Source organism: Musa acuminata, chromosome BXJ3-2 (assembly GCF_036884655.1).
Source record: "Musa acuminata AAA Group cultivar baxijiao chromosome BXJ3-2, Cavendish_Baxijiao_AAA, whole genome shotgun sequence".
In the NCBI taxonomy this organism is placed as follows: Eukaryota; Viridiplantae; Streptophyta; class Magnoliopsida; order Zingiberales; family Musaceae; genus Musa; species Musa acuminata.
The window spans coordinates 21,756,380-21,784,157 of NC_088350.1; the positions used below are offsets into that span (position 1 = coordinate 21,756,380).

At 35.8% G+C, this 27,778-nt stretch overlaps 2 protein-coding genes and 1 long non-coding RNA gene across 3 annotated transcripts; 1 reads left to right on the plus strand and 2 right to left on the minus strand.

Annotated features, from left to right (window-relative positions):
* Positions 1-569: 569 nt before the first annotated feature.
* LOC135631078 (uncharacterized) lies at positions 570-6,434 on the minus strand. The gene is made up of 3 exons (XR_010494268.1): positions 6,286-6,434; positions 5,106-5,289; positions 570-1,048 (listed from the first exon to the last, which is right to left on the minus strand). It is a non-coding gene; the product is annotated as an uncharacterized LOC135631078 (long non-coding RNA).
* LOC135631077 (rapid alkalinization factor-like) lies at positions 2,548-3,286 on the plus strand. Its single transcript, XM_065138473.1, has one exon. It carries the CDS (start codon positions 2,612-2,614, stop codon positions 2,957-2,959), a length of 348 nt encoding a protein of 115 aa, XP_064994545.1. The 5' UTR covers positions 2,548-2,611; the 3' UTR covers positions 2,960-3,286.
* Positions 6,435-7,450: 1,016 nt separating the features above from the next.
* LOC135631351 (kinesin-like protein KIN-13A) lies at positions 7,451-24,778 on the minus strand. The gene is made up of 12 exons (XM_065138953.1): positions 24,129-24,778; positions 23,577-23,798; positions 21,343-21,519; positions 18,332-18,436; positions 12,577-12,654; positions 12,361-12,442; positions 11,368-11,530; positions 10,393-10,722; positions 10,024-10,242; positions 9,363-9,942; positions 9,203-9,268; positions 7,451-8,042 (listed from the first exon to the last, which is right to left on the minus strand). Exons 1-12 carry the CDS (start codon positions 24,303-24,305, stop codon positions 7,860-7,862), a joined length of 2,382 nt encoding a protein of 793 aa, XP_064995025.1. The 5' UTR covers positions 24,306-24,778; the 3' UTR covers positions 7,451-7,859.
* Positions 24,779-27,778: the final 3,000 nt, after the last annotated feature.

A 27,778-nucleotide genomic window follows, 5' to 3' on the forward strand; every position in this document is an offset into this window, starting at 1 on the left:
CACACAAATTGGTTTTTAGAATGTAAATTCTCTTATCGATTGATACGGTCGAAGAGAGAGTAGAAAATGATGAAAAGCATACACTTTCCTACTATTTGTCCAAAATACCTCGAAAAGATAGATAGTGAACGTAAATAAATCTTAGAAAATGATAATAGAGGAAAAAGAATATGAACCCTCAAGACTATAAACTTGTACTTATTGCCAGTCTCTCACAATCTCTCTCTAAATTTTTTAGCCTCTTTTAGTTTTACTGTATCTTTCTTTCTTTTTCACTTGAATACTTCAACCAATTCGAGGGCTCATATCTTATTAAAGCTTTTAGGTCAATCTCATATCTAATCATAAAATTTAATTTAATATTCCGACAATTTTCAATATCAACCGCATATGTTTCAGGCTTTCAGCTATTGAAAGTTGGAGCTTCTTAAACTCATAACCTAGTGATATGTATCCGAGATCTCTTGCGGCTGGTTGAGTCTCGTCATGACATCTGATAGATGATAAGAGTTTATCTATACCATGTATTGCTGCATGAAAGAAAAGCTGGAACCTATTGGCCATAAAACCTTGGCATGCATCAGTATCTAATTCTCAATTTCTTAATCCAGTTTGTGATAAGCTTACAAGGAGTTTGTTGTTCAGCTTCAGACACTAATATTACTAGAATTTTATTCAAGAGAATCTGGATGAGTAGTACTTGATGATCTTTTACACAAATGACTTGCCGATGCAAGAAGCTTTCAGTCTTAGAGAGGAGCACTTGTCTTGCACACTACAGAATGCAATTTCTGCAGTTCAAGCAAAAACTTTCTTGAACTGTTTCACTGTCATGGATTCCTTCAGCCAGTGATGAATTCTTAGATATCTTCAAGGCACCTGAATCCAAATACTTCCCAGTGTGGTTGAACCTTTGATCTAAAATTTGCACTTTGGAGCATGCATTCATGAGTTCCTAAACCCCTCTTCTTACTGGAATTACATTGCCAGTGCCAACTGCAACTGCAACTGCAACTTGTTTCATCTCCATCTCCGACGTAGTCATGTCCTGCAGATTTGTGGGATCCAAATAGGTTTAGTTTTAGTGATTGATCAGTGGTAAGTACAACACATTCTCCAAGTCAAGCATTGCACCATTTTTATCTGGATTTTCCCTATCCAGGCTAGAAGAAATTGTGATTCAACTCTGTCAGGATAATTACTACACTGCATTGCACAGAAGAGGGCCTAATTGGACATCAACATAGTAAGGTAAAAAAAAATCTAAGAAACCTTGTTTGGAAAACCTCAAGTTATTTGGGAGCTGATCCCATGGAAGATCTGCTCAGCAGAATGGAGAGATAGAGTCTTTTGTCAGTAAGCCAGAGATACAAAAAACTAAAAGCCTAAACCTTTGCCATTGTTCTCTATCTGAATCTAATTTTGTCATAATGCTAGATCACATAAAAATAGTTTAAATCTGGATTTCTCTGCCTCTGTAAGCTTAGAACTGATCCATATGAACTAAAAAAAAGAAAAGATAAATGATGTGAATTGCTTAAAAATTCTATAATTTTTTACTCAGAGCTCAACGATGAAAAAAGATCAAATAGCCGCATTATGAGAATATATGGAAAGAATTAAAAAAACAAAAAGCTACTGGATCCGGCAATAATTCTGCTTCAATTTTCAACAGCAATTTCTTCACATAAAAGCTTAAAGATGCTGATGAGAATGGAAAGTGATCCAAGTATGAAAAGGTCAGAGATAGTTCAACTGCTGGACTACTTTTTCTAGCTCCATGTGAGTCAATAGTGTCCTAATCCAAGCTTTGTTTGATTGATACTTGATACTAGAAAACTTTGACAGAAGATTGCTTTTGTGTGAAGTCATTATGTAACGAAATAATCTTCATGAAGTGATAAACTATATTGCTCATCTCATAGGCTAAATAAATAAATCAAAAAACCTTTGAAAGGAAAAAAAAACTCAAACCTTTTCTTCCCATTTTCTCTCTTTTCTTTTTCTTTCTTGCATGAGTTTTTAGTTTCACATGGAATAGTAAAAAAGTCTAGCTGTCTTATATTAACCACCTCTCATCTAATCTAAATGATATGCTATGCAATAATATTATTGTCTAAATATTTCATGATATTAAAAATATAAATCAGATAATAATACATGTCTTATTTACTGACCTAAGTTTTTAGATGCAGTGATAGAAATAAATATGACAATAATCCATATCAAGCATGTAGAATCAATCCTATGCAAACTTTTTTTTTTTTTTTGCAAGAAGAAAAACTAATATTTGATGAGTAAAATGATTATAGCAGACTCAAGAGATAAGTTATCCTACAAAAACAAAATCTGAAATGTGTCTACTAACAGAATTAGGAAACCATTTTACAGGTACGTTTTCTTCTCTAAAAAAATGAAATATAAATAAACATATCCAAATTACTCAAATCAAATTCCGATGTTGCAAATTTTCCACAGGACAAAACCCCAATTCTTTGGTCACAATTCCTGTCCTAAATTACACACCCAACCATCACTCAACCTTTTTAGTTAGCCTTCCTTCTGAGTGGGAGTGTGGAAAAAGGCTGGACTTTTCCTTCCCAACCCGCAAATGGCGAAGCTGATGCAAAGCATCCGCCTTTTGGTCGCCCTCGTCCTCCTCGCCCGGGCTGCCGCCGGGGAGGCGGGGGCCGAGCTGCCGCTCGGCTGGATCCCCTCCTCCCTCTCCGGCTGCCGCGGCACTATCGCGGAATGCCTCGCCGGGGAGGAATTCGATCTCGGATCTGAGGCAGGCCGCCGCATCCTCGCCACCTCCAGCTACATCAGCTACGGCGCCCTCAAGCGCGACACCGTGCCTTGCTCCCGTCGCGGCGCCTCCTACTATAACTGCCGCCCGGGCGCCCAGGCCAACCCCTACTCCCGCAGCTGCTCCGCCATCACCCAGTGCCGCGGTGGATGAGAGAAAAGCCAGGAAAAAAAAAAGCTGGGTTTTGAGGAAGGAGAAGAACCAATTTGGTATGTATTTGGTCACTCTGTTCGAGGTTTAAGTGATTCATGTTGTGTGTCATGAAGCCATTGTTGTAGCAGATTTACTATTTGGTTATAATTCTACTTTTTTTTTCCTTTTAATGCATCTTTCAGAAAATAATTGATGATTAAGACTTAGATTTAGTAGTTTCCTGGAAGATATCAATAATTTATGTGTAATTGAGATGTTCTGCCTTGATCTTTCATAAGCTCTGTGTTGTCATTTATGAAGCCATTGTTCTAGCAGTGTTGCTATTTAGTTATACTTCTGTACTCTTTCCTTCCGATGCATTTTATCTCTGCAAAAGAAGACATTTTCCAGGAAAAGATAGATGATTTAGTGTATGTGGTTTCTATGTGTAATTGAGTTTGATCTTTCATTAGCAAATTTTGATGTTCATCAGGAAGAGGTGGGAGGGAAGAGAGAGGGGGGGGGGGGGGGGGGGGAATCATTAAAAGTTGATCTGTTTAGAATTTATGCCTAGGAAATGATGATATGGAGCTTTGATTGTTGGTAATACAGTGAGATTGGTGGGGGAAATAAATGCTTGTTTAAGGGTAATGGAGTTGAATTATTGGTGATATTGACCTTTGGTAGTTGGTTGTCCCCCATCACTGTTGTTCTTTGGATGGAAGAGGAGAAGGAAAGGATGACAGATGGAGTCTCAAAGGGGAGAAGAGAAGCCCAAAGGATCATGGCATTTATAAAATAATCATGAAATTACTGGTCTCTAATGGCTTTGATAGGATAGGTCATGTGAAATTTACAGAGAGAGAGAGAGAGAGAGAGTAAATTGGCAAAAATTTGGCCATGTTTACTACAAGCAATCTCTTTGAAAGATAAGCTTTCTATGCATAAATGGATTGATGATAATGCAGAAGAGATTACCAGGACCATCAAAAAAAATTGTACATGACAATTTTACACCCTTCAGTATTTATTGTGATGTTGAACAATTCGAATATAATGCTTTATATGTCTAGAAACAGAAAGCATAGTAGCAGAATTCAAAGCCCTTGTTCTGTTTTTGGTTTACTCCACCCACAGTCGCCATCTCTTAGGTTATATATTGAGGCCAGTTCTAACTTTGAACATGGAAGGTGGTGAAGAAAAGAAAGATGCTTTTCTCAACTAGAAAGAAGAAGTCTTACTGATGCAGCTGAGTTTTCATATTAGTAATTCCTGTTTTCATGCCCAAATAGTGTTGCCAAGACAAAAACTATATAAATGTTGCTGATGCAACTATGATTTTTCATGCTATTGATTCCTATTCTTGTTGTCTAGCTTTCAAAACCAACTTAAATGCCTGATTTCTACTATCAGAAATTAGCTACACAAGCTATTAAAACCTTCAGAGCAGGACCATTCATTCATATGATCAATAATGTTTCCAATAAAATATTCTTGACTAGTAAAACATTAAAATCTATTTGGTTCCCTGTATTAACTGTCTACTTCAACTTTTTATGAGGAAAGAAGAGATTCTGTTCACCCATAAGCCATGGAAGATGAGAAGGGGTCCAAAGAGACTTCCAGATGATTGTGGCAGACAAATGATCAGTTGTGTCAAGTGTGACTTTTGGGTTGTTGCCCTCCCAAAGATGGCATTTCTGGTGGGGATATCACCTATATTTTAAGGCATTTATGACCTACCAAGGTCAATAGGACTGACAGATACAATCATAGGACCAGAAACACATCATCCATAAAAGACCCATATAAACCGACAACGGCAGCTATACGAACCAACCAATTAGCAAGTCCCATCAGCTACCAACAGTGACACTGCAACGATAGTGTCCTTTTAGACACACGCTGATTTATTGTCTAGATTTTGTGTTATCAGCAATTTGTAAAGGAGGAACAAAGGACAAAAGAAACTCATCTTGATTTGTTTTGGTCTCTATGTTGAGATAAGTGTTCGGTGGTGATCATAAGGGAGGGGTTCTATTTTTCTTGTAAAAGCGAACCTGGTCATGCGTTCTTGTTTTTGTTCCTAATGCAGAAAGTTGTAACAAAAGGAGTTAATAATTTACAGAAATCTCTCTATACAAAAAATAAGACAATAAAATTTTACCAAGCAGCTTCAGTATTAAATTTGATGTATTAGATCTGCACTAGATCACTGAATCAACTGGGGACCATCTGATGTGGTTAAATCTGGTCATGCTGGTGACTCCTCAGGTGTTCCCTCTAAGCCACCAATTAATCTTCCTTGTTAGATCTGGGTTAGACTCCATAAGATCTAAGGGGCTCACTGCCTGCACCGACACCAACAAGCAATCACAACAAATCATAATATCACAAATAATATTTGAGATCAGTTACATAAGTCATTCAACTTCCTAAAAAAAAGGTGCCACTAATACAAGAACAAGAGTACAAACATGAAAAAGAAATCAGAATTCAGCGTTGTTGTCTGGGAGCCACCTGAAGGCCTTTCTGTGAACAGTAAGTTGATTGTACCACCCATTACCCTTTCAGACACATGTATGGTTACTTCTGTTGGCTTTCTCTGCTTCTTGTCAAAGTTCCATCAATGTTCTGTGAAGTTGATGTTTTTTACCTTGTGCTGTTCCAAACATCTTCTGACAATTAATTTTTATTCATTAGTTTTTTTTTTCTTTCATTTAGAGTTTCTTTGATCTTTATAGAGTTGGTTTAGATGGCAGGTCATGACACTGGAATCTTTAACAAGTCTAACAAAAGTTGATACTTTTGCAGATTAATTTTGCTAATCATAGATGTCAAATAAAGGTCTAAAGTAAAATAGAGCTAAAAATGAACTGTTATCACTTACCTTTCCAACTAATTTTGTTTTGTTCTCGTTGATGCTAAGAAACCAGAGCTTTTCTTTGTGCACTGTAATTGTGCTTTAACTAATATCACCGGTTATTTCAGTCAAATGTGAGTCTTTGCGTTGTGAGTCTTTGTTTCTTTGTCACTCATTCATGTTTTTCAACAGTTTCGAGCTGCCGTATTGGTGAAAATATCATGCACTGATCATCTTTCATCACAAGCTTTCACGCGTAACACCATGCCCTTACAGATGCTCCAAGTCAATTAATTCCTCTTTGGCAACTCGCCTTCAATGTCATTCCATGTTGGGTAGGTTAAACTAGAAAAAAACGCACGAGTCTCTCTTTGGATGATTCAAATCTTGTTGGGTTTCAGTATCCAATGCTTGACTAAGTAGCCATTTAACGAATAATTTTAAATCAAAGAATTTAAAGCTTGAATCCACAAGCAAAACATACCTGGTCGCTAATTTGAGGCCGAGCAGTCATCTACAACGGCGAGGAACCAAATGATTGACGAGTTGAACTGTTTATGGCCGACCCACGGAATCGCAAGGTTTTGGTTGGTCGATGTGGGACTTTAACAACCATATCACACACCAAAAATCATCTTGAGCTGAAGCATGAACGTCCGATATGGATATTATGTTGCAAGCTGTGACCTTTGGTGCACGAATCCTGACCCTGTTGAATGCTGATGATGAAGGCTTGAACGTCGATAGATCGAGAGCTGAAGTTTCTTCTTCAGTGCTCCAACCTTCGATTTCTCGTGAAGAAGGAGATCATTGACATGAGTAAGGGATTAGCTTTTCCCCATCTCAACACGGTTTCCCTCGACAATGGTTTCTTACAGGGCTTGTAATCCAGCAGCCAGCAGTAGCCAGTCTCGTGAGTCTAAATAAATAATAACTAAAAAAAATTAAAATTAGCAGATGAATCATCTTCAATTAAAATGGATGTTTATCGTGCGCTCGTTTGATGCGTATAAAAAGGCATCATGAGCTTCTACCCTCGTCAAAATTTGGGCTACATTCACGTGGTCAAAAGCTGGGAGGCCACGGATTGAGATTAAGGGATCTTTTCTTCTTGTCACAGTTAAGTGTATATATCTCACGACAATTAAGTCACACACACACACACACACACACACACATATATATATATATATATATATATATATATATATATATATATATATATATATATATATATATATATATATATATATATATATATATATATATATATATATATATATATATATATATATATATATATATATATAATACCTCTGATTACTGGGGTATAATTTAAATGTTTATTTTTATATTTTGTATGACTTAAACTATTGTTAATATTTGGAGAAATATAAATATCATACGAAAATTTGTAAGCTCCAGATTAAATTAAAATAACGGGTTTCTCCGGGTATCTCTCTAGGTCTGAGAACAGCTTAAGCAACGCTCTCATAACGACTCAATGATAACATATGTTGCCAAGTATGTCGGTGTGCTGACACTTCCCGATGACAAGGGATATTTTGATGTAATATTCTCGACAATCCATCCACCGGTCTTTCACGCAGAGCATCTAATCCAAAAAGACAGCGAAACAGCACTGTGTATGACACCAATGATAACATATGATTATATTATATTCTTAGACATGTCTGGCTACATATTTCCAAATTATTGTCCGATGAAATAGCCACCTGGTCAGACGAAGCTGTTGGTTGGAGTTGGTATCATGCGACAACAGCAGCAGACATTCTTCTCCGCACATCTCGCCATTCCATTCACGCACACAAAAGCAGTTCACAAACAAAGCAAAATACCATAAACAAGATAAATGTCGCTGGAATAGGATGGGCGACTCTGAGACTACTCACACGTTCAAATGCAGAGTTTCACAGCCAACCTTTTCCAACAGAAGCATCCTGGCTGCAGTGATAATACTTCCCAAAGGGTGCCGCTACCTTCGGAAGAAGAGATACCAGGAAGGATGAGAATGGTAAGGTCTCTGATGGATCGCAATCATTTTGGCCCCTTCTTCCTGCTGAGGATCTCCTGTTCTTTCAGGCGTTGTTGAAATCTTGCCAGGCGGGCCTGAAGGCTAACCAGCCCTGCTGCTTTGCGAGAGAGAACAAAGCTTAACTGTGTCACATAGTTGTCAATAAGGCTGCCAGGTTGGTCCACTTCCGCCAATAAATTCATTTCCTACAAACGACCATACTGCCCCGAGTTAAGAGCAATAGAAGCATATCGAACTCTCCCATATATAACCCATCATCAAAAGGCGAGATGTTCAGAGAATAAGCAAAAAAGTTCAAAGTGGATATTTGTACTTTCTTATTTTGATGTCAGAACAAAAGTTTATATTGACTAGAAGAGAAATCATCAAGTCATTATGGACACTTCAGAAACTTCTAAAAGACTACTGATGCTACAAGGTGTATATATTCTCAAAATCATAAAATGCTCCTCAAGTACTTCAGTCACATCAAAAGGTGATCCAGACTGTGCACAACAAATCATGCATAGAGTTGTGGATTAATATAACATAAAAGCATAGCAATAAGGAACAAATCAAATTTTATCTCATAGACAATTGTAACCAGTTCAAACCACGATTCACTAAATCTGGCAAAGTTAAAGCTTACGGGTAATGCTCATAAGGCTGTGTGTACAGTGGTAAACACACACAAACACAAACAAAATAATGATAAAGAAAACTTCACACAAACACAAGTGATGTTTTCAAACTATAGTGCTCTACACACATTGGATTGGGCAATCACTGCAATATGGCATTTGATAGGCACTTCATAGACAAAAACATCATCTACTCCTTTCTCATTATGATATGCTTATGTATTATTCTGTATAAGAGGAAAAATATGGCTAAAAATTTGGTAGGATAAAATTGTTGAAGATGCTGTGCTGCCTTCAAAATGATTGATGAAATTTACATTCCTCATTTTTCTTTCAACGTCATCTCTGTTGAGAATGTGAGTATGCTTGTTCATTAGCCATGAACATGCAGATTGATAAAGACGAAAAATGATGTGAGATGGGTAGAATGATGATAAGATTGAAAAACCAGTTAGTCTTTCATATTTAGGTTAGTGCTGGACGATACAACGAGGGTAATAAACTGCCAGTAGGTCAAAAAGCTGAGATTTTAGTTTTACTAGAAAGTAGGACATAATAACATTAAATTACATTATTCAGGTTTCACAAGCTGAAAATGTTATATAGATCAGCATCAAAGACATTTCTTGTTAAAAATAGATTATCACCAAAACTAAGTTGGCTTACAACAAATGGGCACCATGTTGTACAGCACTAAAAAAGTTTCACAAGGGTTTTATAATTACCTCACGCACTATCTCCATTGTATTTTCAATTTCCTTCCTATGAGCAGCTATCAGAGCATCCTCTTCCTGAAAATCACAACAATGATGAAGTTAATACTAAAAAATGAGATGAAGTTCCACATGACTGGCAGAAGCTGAAAAATGATCTGGATGTTTTAACCTCAAGAAGAGCATTTATTTCTTCATCATTGCATGAAGCTTCCTGTTCATATTGTTTTGACACATTGTCAGAAGCAGAATCAAAAATATGTTGCTGCTTTTGATTAGAGGGAGGCAGTCGAGGCCCACTTTCTTTTTTCGACCAGTTCTGTCTCTCAGGCTTCTCTTCCCGGGTCAGTTTTCTCCGAGGTGGGGATACCTTTGGTACTTTTTCTTCATCTTGAGTATCAGATGAATTCTGAACAGTATACGATTTGTTGCTATAACCTCCAAGATTGCTTTTCAAGTCAGCTCGTTCCCTGTCAAGTGAACCTGATACTTGCATGCTTTCTTCCCTTCCGTTACGATTGTAATTCATTGTTCCAAGAGAATTCCTATCGGGCTCTGATGAAGAATTATGCAAAAATATTTCAGCATTTCTTTTGGGCACTTCCACTGCATTAGAACCTTGATTTTGCTCCGCAAAATTATCTGTTTCAACTGAGATAGGAAGTGATGATGCTAACTCTTTGCTCGAAGGAACCAAAGATGCAGAAGCCTGATCTTTTCTAGAATTGCCACTCTTGGAAAGGCTTTTAACCCTGCTCAGTCAAAAGCTCAAATTACAATAGCTAGAAAAATATGAGCTGTAGTGTTTATGCTTTAAGCTACACAGGCAATACCTATCAGCATATCTCAAAGTATTAAGGGTATGTTCACAAGAACCAGCATTTGGGGAAATGCAAGAAATCATAACTGTCCTTGAATTGCCAACAAATGAATCACGAAGCACCTCGGTCAACTTGCTCCCCCTAAATGGAATATGAATTTGATCATTGTCTAGGGCACGGATGCATTCTTTTAAAGCCAAAAGGCTCTTGTTTATTTCTGCTCCCTCAATTCTGAAGTAGAATATCAAACAAAACACTAATTAAAATCATATAAAAGAGAGCCCAATGAAACAACTGATGTTAAAATTCTTGAATATACTTCATTCTTTTGGATGTCGCACATTGAAAGACAAATATTAAAGAGACCACAAATTTACGGACCTAGTTTGACGATCATTGTCTGTTGTATCAGCGCCCCGCTCGCTCCCAGCAAGATCAATAAAAGATATCTTTCCAACCACCTTGCCACCCTTTGATTCATTACTTTCCTTTTGTCTTCTGTTATCTTCTACTTCTCTATGCTTCTTAATTGCTAGTTGCAAAATAGCATGGGATCTTGATGATTCCTCATTAGCTCCTGTGGAACCCGTACTTCTTGCAGCATTACCTTTCTCAATAAATTCCTTAACCATCAGAACATCTGAGACCTCAAATTCCTGTAATCCCACAATACAAACTTGCTGTCTTCCATCTTCCCTCATGCAAAGTTTCCTGACAAATGTTGTCCAAATGGATTGCAACATTTAATATCATGATATAATACTAAACAAATTATTTAGAAACTGGAGACAAGGAAGATGTCAGAATACCTAATTTCAGATGGTGTAAGAAATTTATAAATTTGAAAGCAACTTTTGCTCCAAACAGAAGTATGCTATTTCGAAACTGAAAGGTAGTATAAATTTTTTTGGGCAATTTAATAATACTATCTCTAACAAAAATAAATCTTAATAAAACATTGTACCAGTCACTTATAAGACCAATATGGCATACTCCAGAATGTCACTAAAAAGATAAAATTATTAATTAAAATCAACTGTATAACTAAAAACAGTACAGAATATTGTTAGCATCTAAAAGTATATTTTGATAATTAACATCTTAACTTCTCTGAAGGATCATTAAGCTTTCAATACACAAAGATGTGACACATAAGAACAATATAATGAATAATATAATTCAAATTAAATAATGTCATCCTGGCAAGCACCACATGGAATGTGGAATGTGACAAACAAGCACGAAAATACATGTTATTTAACAGCAACAACTAGCACAAGACTACACGATATAAAAATAAAAATTCATAGACAAGTAAAAACCAAGTGAAGTCACACCATGGTATAACAGTCCAACCTTCTATCACAGAGAAGATCAAAAAGCTTTCCACCATATATCTCAAAATAACTAAGCCATAATTTGAACTTTTGATTGCGGTAAAATGGTTGATGTAACAGGCGAACAATGTCTTCTACAGCTCTGAGTGGCAGTGGTTGCATAGTATATGTCTTTCCACTACCTAAACAAAAAGTAAAAACAGGTGCAACAGTTAATCCAAAACACAGTATCAACTTTTGAAATTTTGCATATAAGGAAATGCCCATATTTCGTTAGAATAGGTGACAACCAAAATAAAAAAATACAGTCAGAATGATTTGTAAAAGAAGTAGCTCAGGCATAACATAAATGTGAAGAAGATGAACAAAGCTGAACTTTACTTCAGACATTAGGGATGTTTATGATAGTATTGTTTTATAACCAGTTCTGGACATAGCTTCAGCAGATAAGGCATAACTAAATTCATCCAGATAATTTTCTCCTTTGGTTTTTCAACTGAGCTGGTATCTCAAAGTTTCAGTTTAATATGAGCATTCTTAAAGAAATCTAAATTTTTTTACCAGTAACATGTGGCATAGATCGACTGAATCAACTATTCCAGACCAAATTTACAAGGCTAGGTGCTCAAATTTCTTAGCCTTAGGATAAATGAGAAGGTAACAATAATAATTCTGAACAAAAAACTTAATATAGCGAGCATCTTAAGTAAAATTAAAATTAAAACAGAATTACCAACAAATAGAATTGACATAAGTATACAAATTGCACATTGTTAATTAATAATTACAAAACAATCAAAAATTCATATATCATGTTTTGCAAGATGAACCTGTTTAACCATAAGAAAAGCAAGTAGTTTTTGCTCACTCAAAGATGGTCTGTATAAGTTAACCAGGATATCATAAGTAAAATTAAACCAGGATCACCAACAAAAAGAATTGACATAACAACCTGCATGATGTTAATTATAAAAAAGTGAAATATTCATATATCTTGTTTCGCAAGATGAACCTGTTTGACCATAAGCAAAGCAAGTAGCCTTTGTTCGCTCAAAGATGGTCGGTATAATAGGCTCAACAGTCACACGATAGACCTGCATGAATAATAAATATTTGATATTTGAGAACCATAACTGATGAAAGTAGTAGGAGATATATCTGAAATCATAGAAAAGTAGTTTAATTGCCGACCAATAGACATTACTAAAAAATTACAACAATGACAAACCTCATCATTAGAGACATGCTCATCCAGGACAGCATCAAAACAAAATTCATGTTTCTCCACATATGCAGTCAAATCGACCTGCCAAAATAAGATAAACAGGCATGAAATTTAGATCAACAAAGAACGACAAAGCCAACTTCAAATGACTATAAGCTTGATATGCTATTTGCCACATGTATATATTCAAATGTGCATCTAACAGAACAGGGATAAATAAGAGAAGTATGAAGCAAATAGCTTAGTTCTGACTAAAATAGATATCCATTAACAATTAATTGCTTTTTTCACAAAAGATAAGCAAATTTAAAGCCAGAATTTAAATCTCTGCCTGATATTCTTTTTAGTACATCAATACAATATCACTATTTTGGTGGGTATATCAAACCATTCCATCTGATATTTACTAAGATAATAAAAGACAAAAATGAAAAGTATTATACTGATAATGAGCTGCATGTTTGAATATCAGTTCTGATAAAACCAATAATCACTGTCCATACCAACCGGTATAGTTGATATCTGAAACCTTGATCTGAAGACATAATAATTGGTTAAAGATTTTATAGTAAACTACGTTTGACATTTGAGTGCTAATCAAAGGAAACCTCCAAAGAGCAAGATTTTATGAGATATCAACCATGAACAAGACAATGAAACCAATCGAACAACCAGAAAAGGTTAACCTATGTATGCAATAATAACTTGCAACGAAATGAATTGTTCTCCATGGCATCTGGTCGCATTCCATCTATAGGAGCAACACTACTTCAAATGTTGCCAGTTAAGTCAAAGAAGTTATCAACTTGGCTTATTTGTCAAGTTTTCAAATACTGAGCAAACCTTCCATCAACAAAGATGCCCTAACCAGTGATTTAAAAAGCGCAAGGCGCCAAAAGGTGCCAAGGTCCAAAAACGTCCGAGGCGCTAGGCGCTCGCCCGAGCAAAGCGAGACACTAAAATATAAAAATATATAATATAATTAATAAATATAATTATTTAAAATTTTAAATAAAAATATGCTATTAAATTAAGAAAATCTATTAACAGTATTGAAAATTAATCATTTCAAATAAACTTAATATTAACAGTATACTGTATACTGAGCCTGCTGACTGAGAAACGAGGAAGCAGCGGCGAGCGGCGGTAGCGACGAGCAACGGCAGCAGCAACGGTAGCGGGAAAGGGAACGGGAGCGACGAGCAGCGGGAGGCGCGAGCGGCGACAGCGACAGCGTTTGCGAGCAGCGGCAGCGGGAGCAAGAGCGACGAGCAGCGGGAGGCGCGAGCGGTGACAGAGGCAGCGTTTGCGAGCAGCGACAGCAGCAAGTGGCGACAACGGCAGCGTTTGCGAGCAGCGAGATCGGGATCGGGAGTGGCAGCAGCAGCGGGTTAGGGTTGGGTAAGGGTTATATCGGTTTAGTTGGTTTGATTGAACCAACTAACCAACCGAACCAGGACCGAACCAGACCTAAAATCCTGGTTCGGTCTCCTTGGTTTACCCAAGCACTCGCCCGAAGCACCCAGCGCCTGGGCTCGGGCGAGCGCCCAGGCGGCGCCTGTTTGAAGCGCGCCGCCTGGGAGATTAGCGAGGCGCTCGAGCCTCGCCTCGCCTCGCTCAAGTGCCTAGGCGAGCGCCCGAGCGCCTTTTTCAATCACTAGCCCTAACAAAGGTCTTTCATGCTGTAGCATGGGAGCGGGAGCATGCTGGCATATGTGTGGTATAATTTCAAGTAATGATGGTATAGGCACAGCATAGTTACATGCTATGCTGATCAGCATGCTCTATATGAACAACTGCAAGCTAATCATATTTCTAGCCATGAATCAAACCCACAAGTGTCAGCGTGACATTACAATTCCATTTCTACAGGCTAGACAAGCATTATGTGAAACTAGAGCCATCCATTAAAACTAAATCACTCAATTACTTGCAATTAGCAATGTATGAAGAGTGCAAACGCACGAAATTGGTTTCAAAAAGGTTTTAGTGATCAAGAAATTTAGAATTCAACAAAAGAAGTTTATGCTCTTTTTTCAAAATACCTGTTCAGAAATAAATTAAAACCATCGAAAAAAGTGGCCTCCTTGTCCATATTGATATCCTAACCATCAAACTCAGATATAGCTAAATTAGTTAATCTTAAGTTATTTTAATTCTTTTACCAATCATATTTTTCTTGTTTACATCGAGGATTGCCATTTCATGGCACAGAAGGATGTCAACATCGTTTGAGCTGGTTTGCATGCATGTATACTGGTCAATACAAGTCAAATTTTAGTGTAAACCTTGTTTAGCACCTTTGAAACAGATCCTTGTGACATGTGCTGCTTCTGTTTAGGCATGATTTGTCATGACTTGTCCTTATATGCACCACTAAGAAATGTGCCATTAGTGTAAAACAGAAAGAATCCTTATGCCACCTGATCACCAAAAGCATTTTACTATACAGGGTCTTCAAAGGTTTATCAAAGCACAGAACACCATTAATGAAGCATTCATGAATAAGGTAACGGTTGAGAAAAACACTAATTGCTGCTCTACTCCAGCACCCTAAAAGGCGCAGCCTTCAAAACGCTTGTTGTGTCTATGATTGTATCATGTCTAAGTCAATAACCAGCAGTTGTCAGATACCTCCGAACACCACAGATACTTCACAATATATTAGGACAATTACATCATCTCCACTTACGTTAATTATGTTATGCAAGATTTATCTATGTATGATTCATCTATATATGATTCAAGGCATGTCCCAATTTGTAATTAACTGAAATCTATCACTTCTTAAAGTTTCTTATTTGCCTTTGAAGCATACATTTGCAGTTTATGTGAATGGTTGTTATGATTATTATGAATAACATAAATGATGTTCACAGATTATTCAAATTAAACAAACTATAAACATAAAAATATATAATTATATATATATGAATTAAATGTCATGTACATATCATATAGATGTGCTTCCTAAAGTTTTTTATTTGCCTTTGAACCATACATTTGCAATTTACATGAATTGTTGTTATGATTACTATGAATAACACAGATGGTGTTCACAGGTTATCCAAATTAAACAAAGTGCAAAAAAGAAAAAGATATGAATTAGATATGTATACATACTATGTCATTTCCTAATTTTATGGAAGCCATATCAGTGTGTATCTCCATGCTTCATCTCAGTTAGTATCTTAAATATACAAATACAACAACCAATAATAGCCCAACCCAATTATTTAGGGTGGGATGCTTGGATCTTTTCCAAACATTTTGTTTAGGATGATACACTAAACAAACTAATAGCAGCCCAATTCCTTATTGTTGTTTCTAATAGAGTTTAGGTCTCCATTTACCTCTTCTCAAAGCATTAATCCTAATCCACTCACCTTTGACAAAGCATCTATATTTTGTTTAAATATGCTCATATCATCTTGGATTTTTTTTTTGTTTTATCTTGTATCAGAGGCCTTCACCTAGTTGTACACAGAATTCTTACACCTACCTGCACGTAAAATTTCTTAGTCTTTTCTAGCAATCCCATACATACATCTCAGCAACACTTATCTTTTGCACATGTTAAATAATTGCTCAACCTTCCTACCCATGAAGCATAGCTCATCTTACAACTGTCACATAAACTTGCCTTTTTATCTAAAACTGATAACCATCTTTCTTTAACACTGTTAATATTGTCAACATCATTTTCTCTTCCTTCCAAATAATATATGCAAGACACTTGAAGTTTCTATTGCTAGAAACTTCTCATCAATCTATTTCAACTATAGACTCAATAATTTTTTAAATTGTTAAAATTATGTATTTGGTTCAAGACCTACTTAGTCTAGAAGTCCTAGCTCCTATCTTTGTCAAAATAGATCTTAAAGAACTGCTAAAACAGATCTCTCATAAACAATCCACTGAAAGGAAAAGACGGGGCAATTTATAAACTACCGCAGCTAAATGAAACCACATTAAGAAAACTGTGCCTAGAGAATGAAAGCCTGACAGATATAGATAGTTATCTACAAAAACAGACATTTAAATTGACTCATTTTTTGTCTAAAACTCAGTTGACCTTGTGATCTTCAGAATACCTGATAAATCAACACTCTGAACCTAATAATAAACCTGTAAGATGATCCCAACTTCACTCAGAGAATTACCTTCTTGGACATAAAACTAAATTTCTTTAGGTGTTGAACTATTATGGCAAAAAGCCTCTAAAATGATTAACAAGAGAATCTTGGTTTTCATTTGAGTCTTTCTTTTATTTACAACATGAGACACCATTTATAGAAGTTATACAATGTCACACCTGTAAATTCCATTGATCAGCCTCTCAAGATGTTATCCAAGAAGATTCCATAATGCCAAGAATGTTGTTTCGCCTGGGCCAGTATGAAACAGATGGTATGTACCGGTCAAGGTGTTAACTAATACGCTGACCACCCCTGATTCAAACAGTCCGACCCGACCATATAAAAGAAATAAGAACCTTCCCTAATCGCATCTGATTGTGCTCGTGCGGGACCAATCGCAAGATCTTTTGTGGTCCACAGTTGTCGCCTACCCGATACATGCCTATTCTCCTCTTCCTCCCTCCTCCTCTACCTCCACTACCTCCTCCTCCTTCCTTTTCCTCCTTCCCCCTGTTCCTCCACTGCCTCCCTTTTTTTCTTCCTCATCCTTCCTCCTTCCTCCCTCCTCTTCCTCCATCACCATATATTCCTTTATCTTCCTCTTTGGGTCACTAGTACATACCAGTACACCAGGTCAATACAATAGTACCAACTGGTACATAGTACATAACGGAGGGACAGATATAGGTCTGATCCTTGAAATGTCATTCCTTGGTTTAAACTACCTAACATGATTTGACAATGCCAACAAAGATAGTGGAAAAAGAACCTCCTCTTATGCTACTCTGTCCAACTTTGTAAGATTCTTCTATCATGTCATAGGCACATGTTTCCCTCAATTTTAAGTTCATCATGAATTTATAAAGAATGAAACTCAGATCAATGTTCATCACCTTATTGTAAAACATAAAAGCTGAATTCTCTTTTCTGGTTGTAAAATTAAATTTTTAATGTGTTTGTACCTTTCTTCAAAATCATCAAGATCAAACATCAGAAATTTGCATGAGGTTAATAAACTGCATTAACCACATAAAGAAATCTCCAACATTAAATATAGAAGACCAGACAAGGGTGACTTTATGAGTATTTCTATGGCAGCACAAGTTTTTTCTTCATCAAAGTTAACAAAATGATAGAAGAAAAATCCTAACACCCACATGTTGTCTGTGTTACTAGTTCAGATCCTTTGTAAAAAGGACAAGATGTCAAAGATAATTATGAACTTATGAAAATAAAGCCCCATCCCCTTTGCTTAGCTTTAAAAAGATTCAGCAAACATACTTTCTTCGCTGACAAAAAAATAATTGGCATTTAATATTGAAAAAAGGGTAAAGACAAGTATCATAGGTTATGCATATAAAAAAAGAGAAGCTGCATGCCATATCAATGGATGGGTACACCAAATGTTTATATTTAACTGACATAAACACAAATGCCAATCAAGTACAATTACCATCAACAAGAACATAACCAAGACTGGAATTGCACACAAAAGCTTTACAATAAAAGCATGCACAGTAATCATTAAAAATAAGGTCCACAGCAACTAATTCAAATTTTAATGGTAAAGAAAAACAATTGGAACCAGATCATCATATTTTCTGCAGATATTACAATACCTTTAGCTTTGGCTCATGGACAGTTAAACATGCATTATCATTTACAGTGACAATGTCATCCTCTTTTCGCGATTTCTCCTTTTTGTTCAGAGGTCTTTTACGTACCTAAAACGAACGATGAGAAATGGGGAAAGAAAAATTAACCAGACATCTAATGCAGCATAAATATTTATAAGCAAGCAAACAATTTGGCATACAGTATAGAATACAATCTTCATTCAACCATCCAAATTTAAGCAGTCTTGGCCGAAAAGGAAGAAAGAAAACAAAGTACCATCATCAATGCATCCTTGTTGCCACCAAGTTGATGGAAAAATCATCAGGAAGTTGATTTGTAACTTTCTGGATGATATTTCTGTGAAAGAGCTCTACATAACTTAATATATGGGAATGTTCTACTTCTCAAATTAACAAAACTTTTTCCTTCATCTATAACTGGTTTCACAGTGCATAAAATCTTGACCATTTGAAAGTGTTGCCTTCTGTCCTTCAGGTATTAACCATCCTTACTCTTTCTTGAGTTTGATCGATCATTTTTCACTATGATAAATGGCTTGTGGAACTAATATCATATCACTTCTTGATGGTTTCATTGACCAGAACTAAAAGTTCTATCATCACTAGATGTAATTTTTCATTTTCATAGGGACATGCCACAACAACCTTGATGTTCAGAAATTCTACATCACCAACAGTGACTACAAATATTACATCATAAAACAGTTAAAAAATTTAAATGACTTAATAAACTGACACAATCACGTAATCTGAATTATCCAAGTGCTCTTGTGAATCAACACAAAAGGGTCACTAGTAACTCTGCCAAATATATTCTTTTCTTAAGCCAACACATAAATTTAACTCTTGATACTTGTAGTTCTTTAGTTATGGCAGACCTGGACAAGTTACCTCCAAGTTAATGATTACAGACTCAGACAGCAGGTGAATGTTCTCTATTAATAATCATGTAAGGATGTTAACAACTTATGCTGCATGTCATTGTTTAATATACCAACACAAGCACAATATGGTAACTAGGGATATGCGTTCCCTATTTCTTGTCAGTAAATTTTCAAATTCACTTACTCACATACCATTGACTTTCGCATATAGGTGTCCACTTTGGATATTAAGTATGACAAACTTCCATTAAGTTCTCTATTTGCTTTTTAATTCGTTAAACTCATATTCAACATCACTTGGAATAGAGATGAAAATGTCCAGGGCAGATTGGATTCTTTGAACTAGATGCATATACTAAAAGAAAACTTTCAACCTAGTGTGGGAAATAAAGTAACCCCCAACAAAAAAACTGACACATGGGCTCCCAGATCATGGAGGATCCCAACATAGTAAACTTCATTGCAACCTGACCAGCTCATATGCCACATCATCACCATATCAAAATGGAAAATATCCCCCCAGTGGCCGGATATGGGAAATCTTCCCTACTGATCCATTAGGGTTCTGACATTATAAAAGGGGCTTCCTCATAGAAGAATAGGACAAACTTTTCCCTCTTTACTTTTTCACTTACTTTCTCCAATTCGTCCTAGTTTGAATAAGCTATAATTGGTGTGACCAGTGATTTAAAATGCGCTAGGCGCCAAAAGGCGCCAAGGTCCAAAAACGCCCGAGGCGCTAGGCGCTCGCCCAGGCGCTCACCCGAGCGAAGCGAGGCGCTAAAATATAAAAATATATAATATAATTAATATAATTATTTAAATAAAAATATATTATTAAATTAAGAAAATCGAGTACACAATCACAATGTCATATTAATAAAAAGTCTCAAAAATCAAAACAATAAAATTTTATATCAAATCTATTGAGTTGCTTTGTACACTTGTCATTTATTCTGAAACCTAACAATAATTTTAAATAAAAAAATTAATAGTATTAAAATGAAAATAATATATTATTAATCTAATAAATAAAAAATATTATTATTAGTATACAGTTAGTAATATATTATTAATATACTGTTAACAGTATAGTGAGAAAAGTGTGAGAAGACCGAGGCTACTAAGACAACGACAGTGGTAGCGAGAGCGGGAGTAGCGAGCGATAGCGGGAGTGGGAGTTGCGAGCGGTGAGCGACGACAACAACGATGAGCGACGATTGTGGCAGCGGCGAGTAGCGACAATGGCAGCAGCAGCAGAGAGCAACGACAGCGGAGAAGAAATCTCGACGACAAATCGCGAGTGTTAGGGTTGGGGAAGTCGGGGAAATCGTGTGAGGGAGCCTATCGGTGATTTAGTTGGTCCGATTGAACCAACTAAAGCACCGGAGACCGAACAAGACGTAAAACATTGATTCGGTCGCCTGGTTTAACCCGGGCGCTCGCCCGAAGCGCCCGACACCTAGGCTCGGGCGAGCGCCTAGGCGGCACCTCATTGAAGCGCGGTGCTTGGACATGAAGCGTGGCGCTCATGCCTCGCCTCGCCTCGCCCGAGCGCCTAGGCGAGCGCCCGAGCGCCTATTGAAATCACTGGGTGTGACTTGCAAGGTTTAAGTCAGATTTCACCCTAGTTTGAATAACTATAGATAGGCTATAACTCTTGCAGTATTTTGCTCCATTCTCACAACAGAGAAGAAGAAAAGAGACTTTTAACTTCTGCAAAAAAAAAAAACAGAAAGTTATATATTTAAAAAAACAAAAGATAAATAAGCAACACCTGCACAAAACAGTTCCACCCAATCTATGTTGCTTTTAGTTATAATATGCATTTCAATAACTCATACAATTCTATTTCATCAAGCATTTCAGATATGGGTCTCAAAAGCTAGAATCGTGAATCACAATTTTTATTATGGAATCCAATTTATTTCAAACAAGATGTACTAGAATGAAACTGTTATCCAAGCATATTGACTCTTTGGCGTTTACTTTCCAAGCTAAAAAATAAATTTACTGAAAACCTGTTGACAACATTTTGATTTAAAACTGCAGTTAGGTAGCATAGAACATCACATCTTTAGAATGCACCACCAGATTTTTCAAACATACCACTACTTTGATCTTGGCAACATTGCTCTCTTTGGTACTAATCTCTTTTTCATTATCCACTGGCCTCATATTGCCCTCTGCTCGCACTTGTTGCTTAGTAGATGTCACATCATAGTCATCATCAAATCCCCTGGTAGGAAAGAATGGTGACGGCTCAAATGGTTCTGAAAATACATGCTGCAAACAGGGGACAAGAACATAGTCCTTTATTAATTTCAAAAAATAACAACAATTACAGATAGTCATCATTTGAAGGCACCAATTAATATCATTCTTTACAGTGATTGCAAACAAAGCTAATTTCCTAAATTTTCTCACTCAGATTCCAAAGGAAAATTCTGTACTAAAATAAATCATGGAGCACCCTAAGAAACTAAAAATAAATCTCATGGATATGTATAATTCCATGAATGTTATCTTTGTACATGTATGAAAATATATTAACTATTAAAAACCACTGTGTTCTCTTTGCTTTCTTCTCATTCATTTTATGTTAAGCTCAAACAAGGTTCACAGCTCATGTAAAATTGTAAATATTGTTCTACTTAAAAAATTAATCCAAGAATGGTATTTCTCATAATACCACCTTCGATATCAATATCAAGCCATTAGTAAAAAGAGCATGGCTTGTCTATTTATGGTAACTGATATTTGTCCCATAAACATCAATAATCCACAAAAACTTGCTCAGCATAACAGAATAAAGCAGAAGGTTATGTGTTCATACTTTTGACAGCAAAATAAAGAGCATCCTCCATTCTATGGAACAAATGTTCATATAACCATGAAAAATCTTGCAAGCAGGATTTTTCATGGTCAGTCAATGTCAAGCGGGATTCCAGCATAGCATGGTAGGTTGGAGGGCTTGCAAGACTCCTATTCTGACTAGGATTGCATCAAACAAGGGAAAAGAGAGGGATAATAATCAAAAAATGTCCTTCCCCTAAACCTTGTTCAGCACTCAAATGTGTTGTCCATACAATCAATAAATGGGTCTCAGGAACCATCTGGAATGATATTTCTAAGCCCAGAATAGCAAATCAGTCTGTGGGTTACTTTAGTTATTGAATTTTTTTCTTAATTTAATTAGGGCTTAGCTAGTAAAAATTCAACAAAGAAATTTGAGCTCAACAGGATGTCCAGACTTCTATCACAATTTCTATTATATATTTTTATTGTTGTCCAGCAATAATATTAGTCTAGTTGAGAAGATTTGGTCGTGATAGCTTTTGGAGTCTCTCATTTCCTTTGAATCGAAGCAGTGCTCGCCAAAGGCAGCACTGTAACAAAAATGCAGCGGCATGTATTGCCTGACAACTGTATATAACTATAATTTGGATCTAAAGGCTTTATTCTATCATCAAATTAGATAAAATCTGAAAATCTATGGCATGTGCATTTGACTAATTATGTAAAATCATCAATTATGCCCAACACATAGGAAAACACTTGTAAAAAGAGTTATTACCATGAGGATTACAAGCTAAAGCAAGGTGACGAGGAAAAAGAGAATGACAAATCCAGTTCCAATGTGTAAATATCATTACATAATCATAATCAAGTTAAAAAAAAAGAAAGAAAATGAAGGTTAATTACATGCAAGTAAACGATAATCATGACCAAAGGAGGGAGAGTTTGACAAATGTGAGAAAAGCAATCAGAACATTATCGAGGCATTAGTGTTACAAGGAACGTGTCCAACAGATACTGAATGAAATGTAGTATATTAAGCCAAAAATTTAGAGATAAAAGTAGCAAATCATAAAATATTCCTAAAACAGGAGTAGTATATTGTTGCCAAATAACTTGTACTTATGCAAAAGGGTTGGGCAGGGACATGCAAGGTATGCAAAGACGTAGAGTAAGTTGGTAGTTGAATGCTAAAAACAGACCACACGATGAGTAACAAGAGCAACATCATTCAAGGTGTTTCATGATATGATGCTTTGCTGAAGGCTAAAAACGCAAAAAATGGTGGGATCAGGGAATCATTCTCGAACATTCAAAGTCGTGGGATTCTATCATCAGTTATCCTTGTATATTTAATATCATAATCACCATTGACTTGAAGAGGCAAGACACTATCACCAATATTTATCACATTCCAGTACTAATCTTAAACAAACCCATGGGGAACCGGCATAGGTTATAAATGTACATGAGGAGGAAAACCAGCAGTCCTGTATACCCCCAAAATAATAGCATTTGGATACATACAGGCTGTCGATGATTACCTCTGAGAGAAGCTCAGTGTCATCCATAGCATGAAGATCCAAAAGCCCAGCTCCAAATTCCCCTCTGAGTTCAGGTGAATAGAAGCCATCAGCTGCGGTCATCGTACCCAGACTTTGTGCTGTTGGAGTGTATGGTTCAGAAACAGATTCCCCATTGAAGTTAAGATTCCTCAAAAGCCTAAGGAGTTTCTGCTTCTCCTCCACCGACTGAGGTCCATATCCCTGCCAATACATCTCTCAAACATTTAACTAACAAATTATTTAAAAGAACATTTAGGCCTTATTTTTAGTATATAACCTACGAAATTTTCAGCAAAATCTTTTATTCGTGGTACTTGAAGATTAAATGCTCAAAGGGACACTGGCAGGCAAAGAAGTTATCACATCTGATGCCGCCTTTGGGGTCCATGCTATAATGATCGCATTCGAAGCAGCGCACAAGGAGAAAATACACGAGAGATTCAAAATGCACTATAAAGATTAAAGAGAGAGAAACATTTTTAGTCCTTTCATTATACAAGATGTACCAAAGATCAGGAAACGGTCGGTTACCTGCATGAGGAGATTGGGGAGGAGGCGGTTTTCAGAAGACGCCATGGGCGAGGCCAGGTGCTGGAGCCCGGCGGATTGGAGCCACCGCGCCATGACGGCATCCCCGGCGTCCCCACCGGCCGCCGCCGCCGCCGCCGCGGCGGTGCCGGCGCCGCCCTGTTGCACCTGGCCACCCATGTGGCGCTGCGCCCTGCGTTGGGGCGCCAACTTTCCGCAGCCCTGGTGCCCGCCGACGCCGATCTACAAGATGCCAAGACCCGCCGCACCTCCAGATCGAGATCGGGAAGGGGGCTCACGGAAACATATATGCCGAGATCTACCGCAACTCCAGGGCGAGATCGGGAAGATCCGATCGCGACCGGCGGAGAAGCGAAAGGGATCGAGGAATCGGGTTCTCGTTGGATGTAGCGGCCGATCCGGTTGGGATCTGGGGCAATGGGGCTGGGATCGGGTGGAGCCGGGAACCCTAATCTTAGTGCGGCGAGAGTCGATGGATGGGGGCGATCGATGGATCGATCGCCGATGGGATTGGAACGGGGAGATGCGAAGGTTTCTTGCTCCGAACGGGAGATGGGGAAAAGGAGAATGGGTGAGAGACGGAGAGAGAAGGGGTCCGACGAGATAGAAAGAACGAGTGTCGTCGCCGAACCGAACCCAATGAATTTATTAGACTCATGTGCCATGTAACAGAGGCGGTCAGGAGACTAATAGAAGGCGATTTGTCTTCGACAGTGGCTGTGTGATTATTTTTATTTTCTTTCTTTTTTCCTTTCTTTTGGCAAAATTATATATATATATAAATGATTATTATATTTATCTTTTAAATGTAAATTTAAAATTTATATTTTTATAAACTAAAAAATATGATTACCTTTGAACTGATTATTTAATAATATGAAGAGATAGACGAATATAACATTAATAGAGTAAAAAAATCAAATGGTCAAAATTAAGAGTTTGAAGTTTAGAAATAGGAGAAAAACAGTTTTATTTATAAATAATTAGGTATAGTTTCGATAAATATATAATGTGAAATACTTAAATATGTTGTTATAATATGTTAAATAATTAGTATTAATGTTGTAAAGAAAAACAAAGAAACACAAAGAAAGGATTTTACTATAAATTATAAGTACATATTCAATATATTCTTAATTTACCTGTAGATAAATAATATCTTGTAGATAGCATGTAAAGTATCATTCGAAACTCAATTGTAATTAAAGAATAATAAAAATGTTATGGATTGTTTCTTATTTTATGAAGGATTATAATGAGATCTAAAGGTATTTTAGGTACTGTTCATATTTTTTTTATGAAGGATCTTATGAGGCTTAAATGATTTAAAGATTCATTACAGGAACATTAAGAATATTATAAATATTTTATACTACATATTTCAATATTTGAAATAATAGATAAGGATAAATTATTTTTTTTCTTGGAAAAAAGAAAAAAGGTGTAGAAATTAAGAAGAGTAAATGTTTATTATATTTAATTAGATCTAATTGCTGCCTATTGAAGCTTTATATATTTTTTTTCTTTGTGTCATGTAATCAAATAAAACAGCAATTAATCAATTATTATGGTTCATTTAACTTGTAATAATTATATAGCAATTGAGTCCAATGTTTGGATCAATATTTGAGCTATGAGATCTAACCTATAAATGGCCCTAATTCCTCATAATACAATGTATTTTTTTATATTTTATTTTCATTTTCATTATATTAATATATCATTAGTTTTATTTATAGCAAATAAAAATCATCCGGTGCAAATTACACCTGTTTTTGTGTGCAAATCAATATACACTTTGCCCACCTACTTCATCAATATCATGTCAATTTGCAGTACTGTCATGTGATGATGTTTGAATAGAACAAGAAAAGGAAAAAAAAAAAGTGCTACAATAAACAATAAACAATCAACTAAATCCCCTTTCTTTTTGAACAAATTTGACATGATATACATGTATATTTTAAATAAATTATTTTAATATTTATCCCTCTAATATTAATTTTAATATATATGTATATATATAATTGTACTCCAATTAGCTAATCATTACTAACAAATAATTTAAACTCTAATTACCATCGATATAATTTTAATGTAAATGATAAAATAACTATAAAGACATACAAATGGTCGGATCTATCGATCATTTAGAATAGATTTGATTTTGAAAATATTATCTTCTTATAAAAATAATTGATTAATTTAAAAAATATTAATTTAGTGATATGGCATGATCCAAACATTAATTACTATGAGTTATATGTTATATTTTCCTACCCAATCACATAATACGATCACATCAATAATCATTTATTTGATGCTCGATCACATGAGACTTGGATTGGCCTCGTCTATAATAATTTTAAAAACTCATTTTAATATAAGATTACGAGGGATGCTTTAGATATTTAAAGATCTTTTGATATGTGTTCCCGAGAGAAATATATATGCATAATATTATTATTTAATGGGATATATATATATATATATATTATGTTTGTAATGGCACATACATTATTTCCAATCTTTGAATTGATGTGTTTGTAAAACCATCATCTTTTCTTTTAACACTAAATTATGTGATATATGAAGCCATGTGAAGGCATTAAAAGAGAGGCAAACAACAACATCAAAATTCACGGAACACAAATGAAAAAGTATTTGGGGTTGGTGAGAGGATTCCTACACCACCATGCAATCAAAGAGATGATTGGATTAATTATGAGAGACATAATTACTATAAAAAATTAAATATAATTATTCGTAACTAATTTAAGTCAAATATATAAATGTTAAATACATACAATATCCTTAATATTATATTTTTATAATAATTAAAAAAAATATGTATATGAAGAAAACATTGATAGAGGGATTAGATGATGAATCTATATGGCTAGCATTTACAAAATGAAAAGAACACTTTGGTTCTTCTGATTCATTAGCAAAGACAACAGAATTTGATGGGATGCGACTGACATAAATAACAAAAAACCTTTGAAAATTAATTCACAATTATCATCGATAATAGCTCTTAGTTACCATGAAAACTCAATGGTAGCTATTTTAATTTGTTTTTAGGATGTATCTTTTTAATTTTTTTTGGCAAAAAGAAAAAAGAATTTAGTAAGATTTAGTGGTCTATAGAAAAAGGATTTAAGGAAGAAACAAAGCTTTGTAATCATGTTTAGTTTGAAAAGGATGTCTTCAAAGGGAGTTCAAACCTAAGTGGACACCCAACAAACGCTTGGAATGAATGCAACACTTGGTGATGTAAAGCTTTCACTCCCAACACTTTTACTTCGGTGGAAAGCTCCAAAGGTGTTGCCTGCCACATTAATAGATGTTGATTAGGTTACAAATCCCATCCATTAGCCATTGACATGATTGCAATGTTGAAGTCACATTGTAATTAATCCAAACCTATTTCAATTGTTTCTAGTAATCCTCGAATTAATTTTGAACATTGTAATAATAATCATGTTTTTTTCACATCAAATCAACGTGATCGATTTAGACGATGTTCGAATATCTATTAATAAGATAAAAGATGTATCGAATAAAAAAAAAAAAGGTATCGGAGACATATTTGATTTCGAATAAAAATTATGTGTTTTTGACATCAAATT

Excerpts from the sequence above, each read along its gene's own strand:
- LOC135631077 (XM_065138473.1), top strand. The coding sequence starts at position 2,612 with ATGGCGAAGCTGATGCAAAGCATCCGCCTTTTGGTCGCCCTCGTCCTC.
- LOC135631351 (XM_065138953.1), bottom strand. The coding sequence starts at position 24,305 with ATGGGTGGCCAGGTGCAACAGGGCGGCGCCGGCACCGCCGCGGCGGCG. Across the intron at positions 23,799-24,128 it reads TCCCCAATCTCCTCATGCAG|GGATATGGACCTCAGTCGGT; the intron begins GTAACCGACCGT and ends ATGTATTGGCAG. Across the intron at positions 8,043-9,202 it reads CAATGGAGATAGTGCGTGAG|GAAATGAATTTATTGGCGGA; the intron begins GTAATTATAAAA and ends GGTCGTTTGTAG.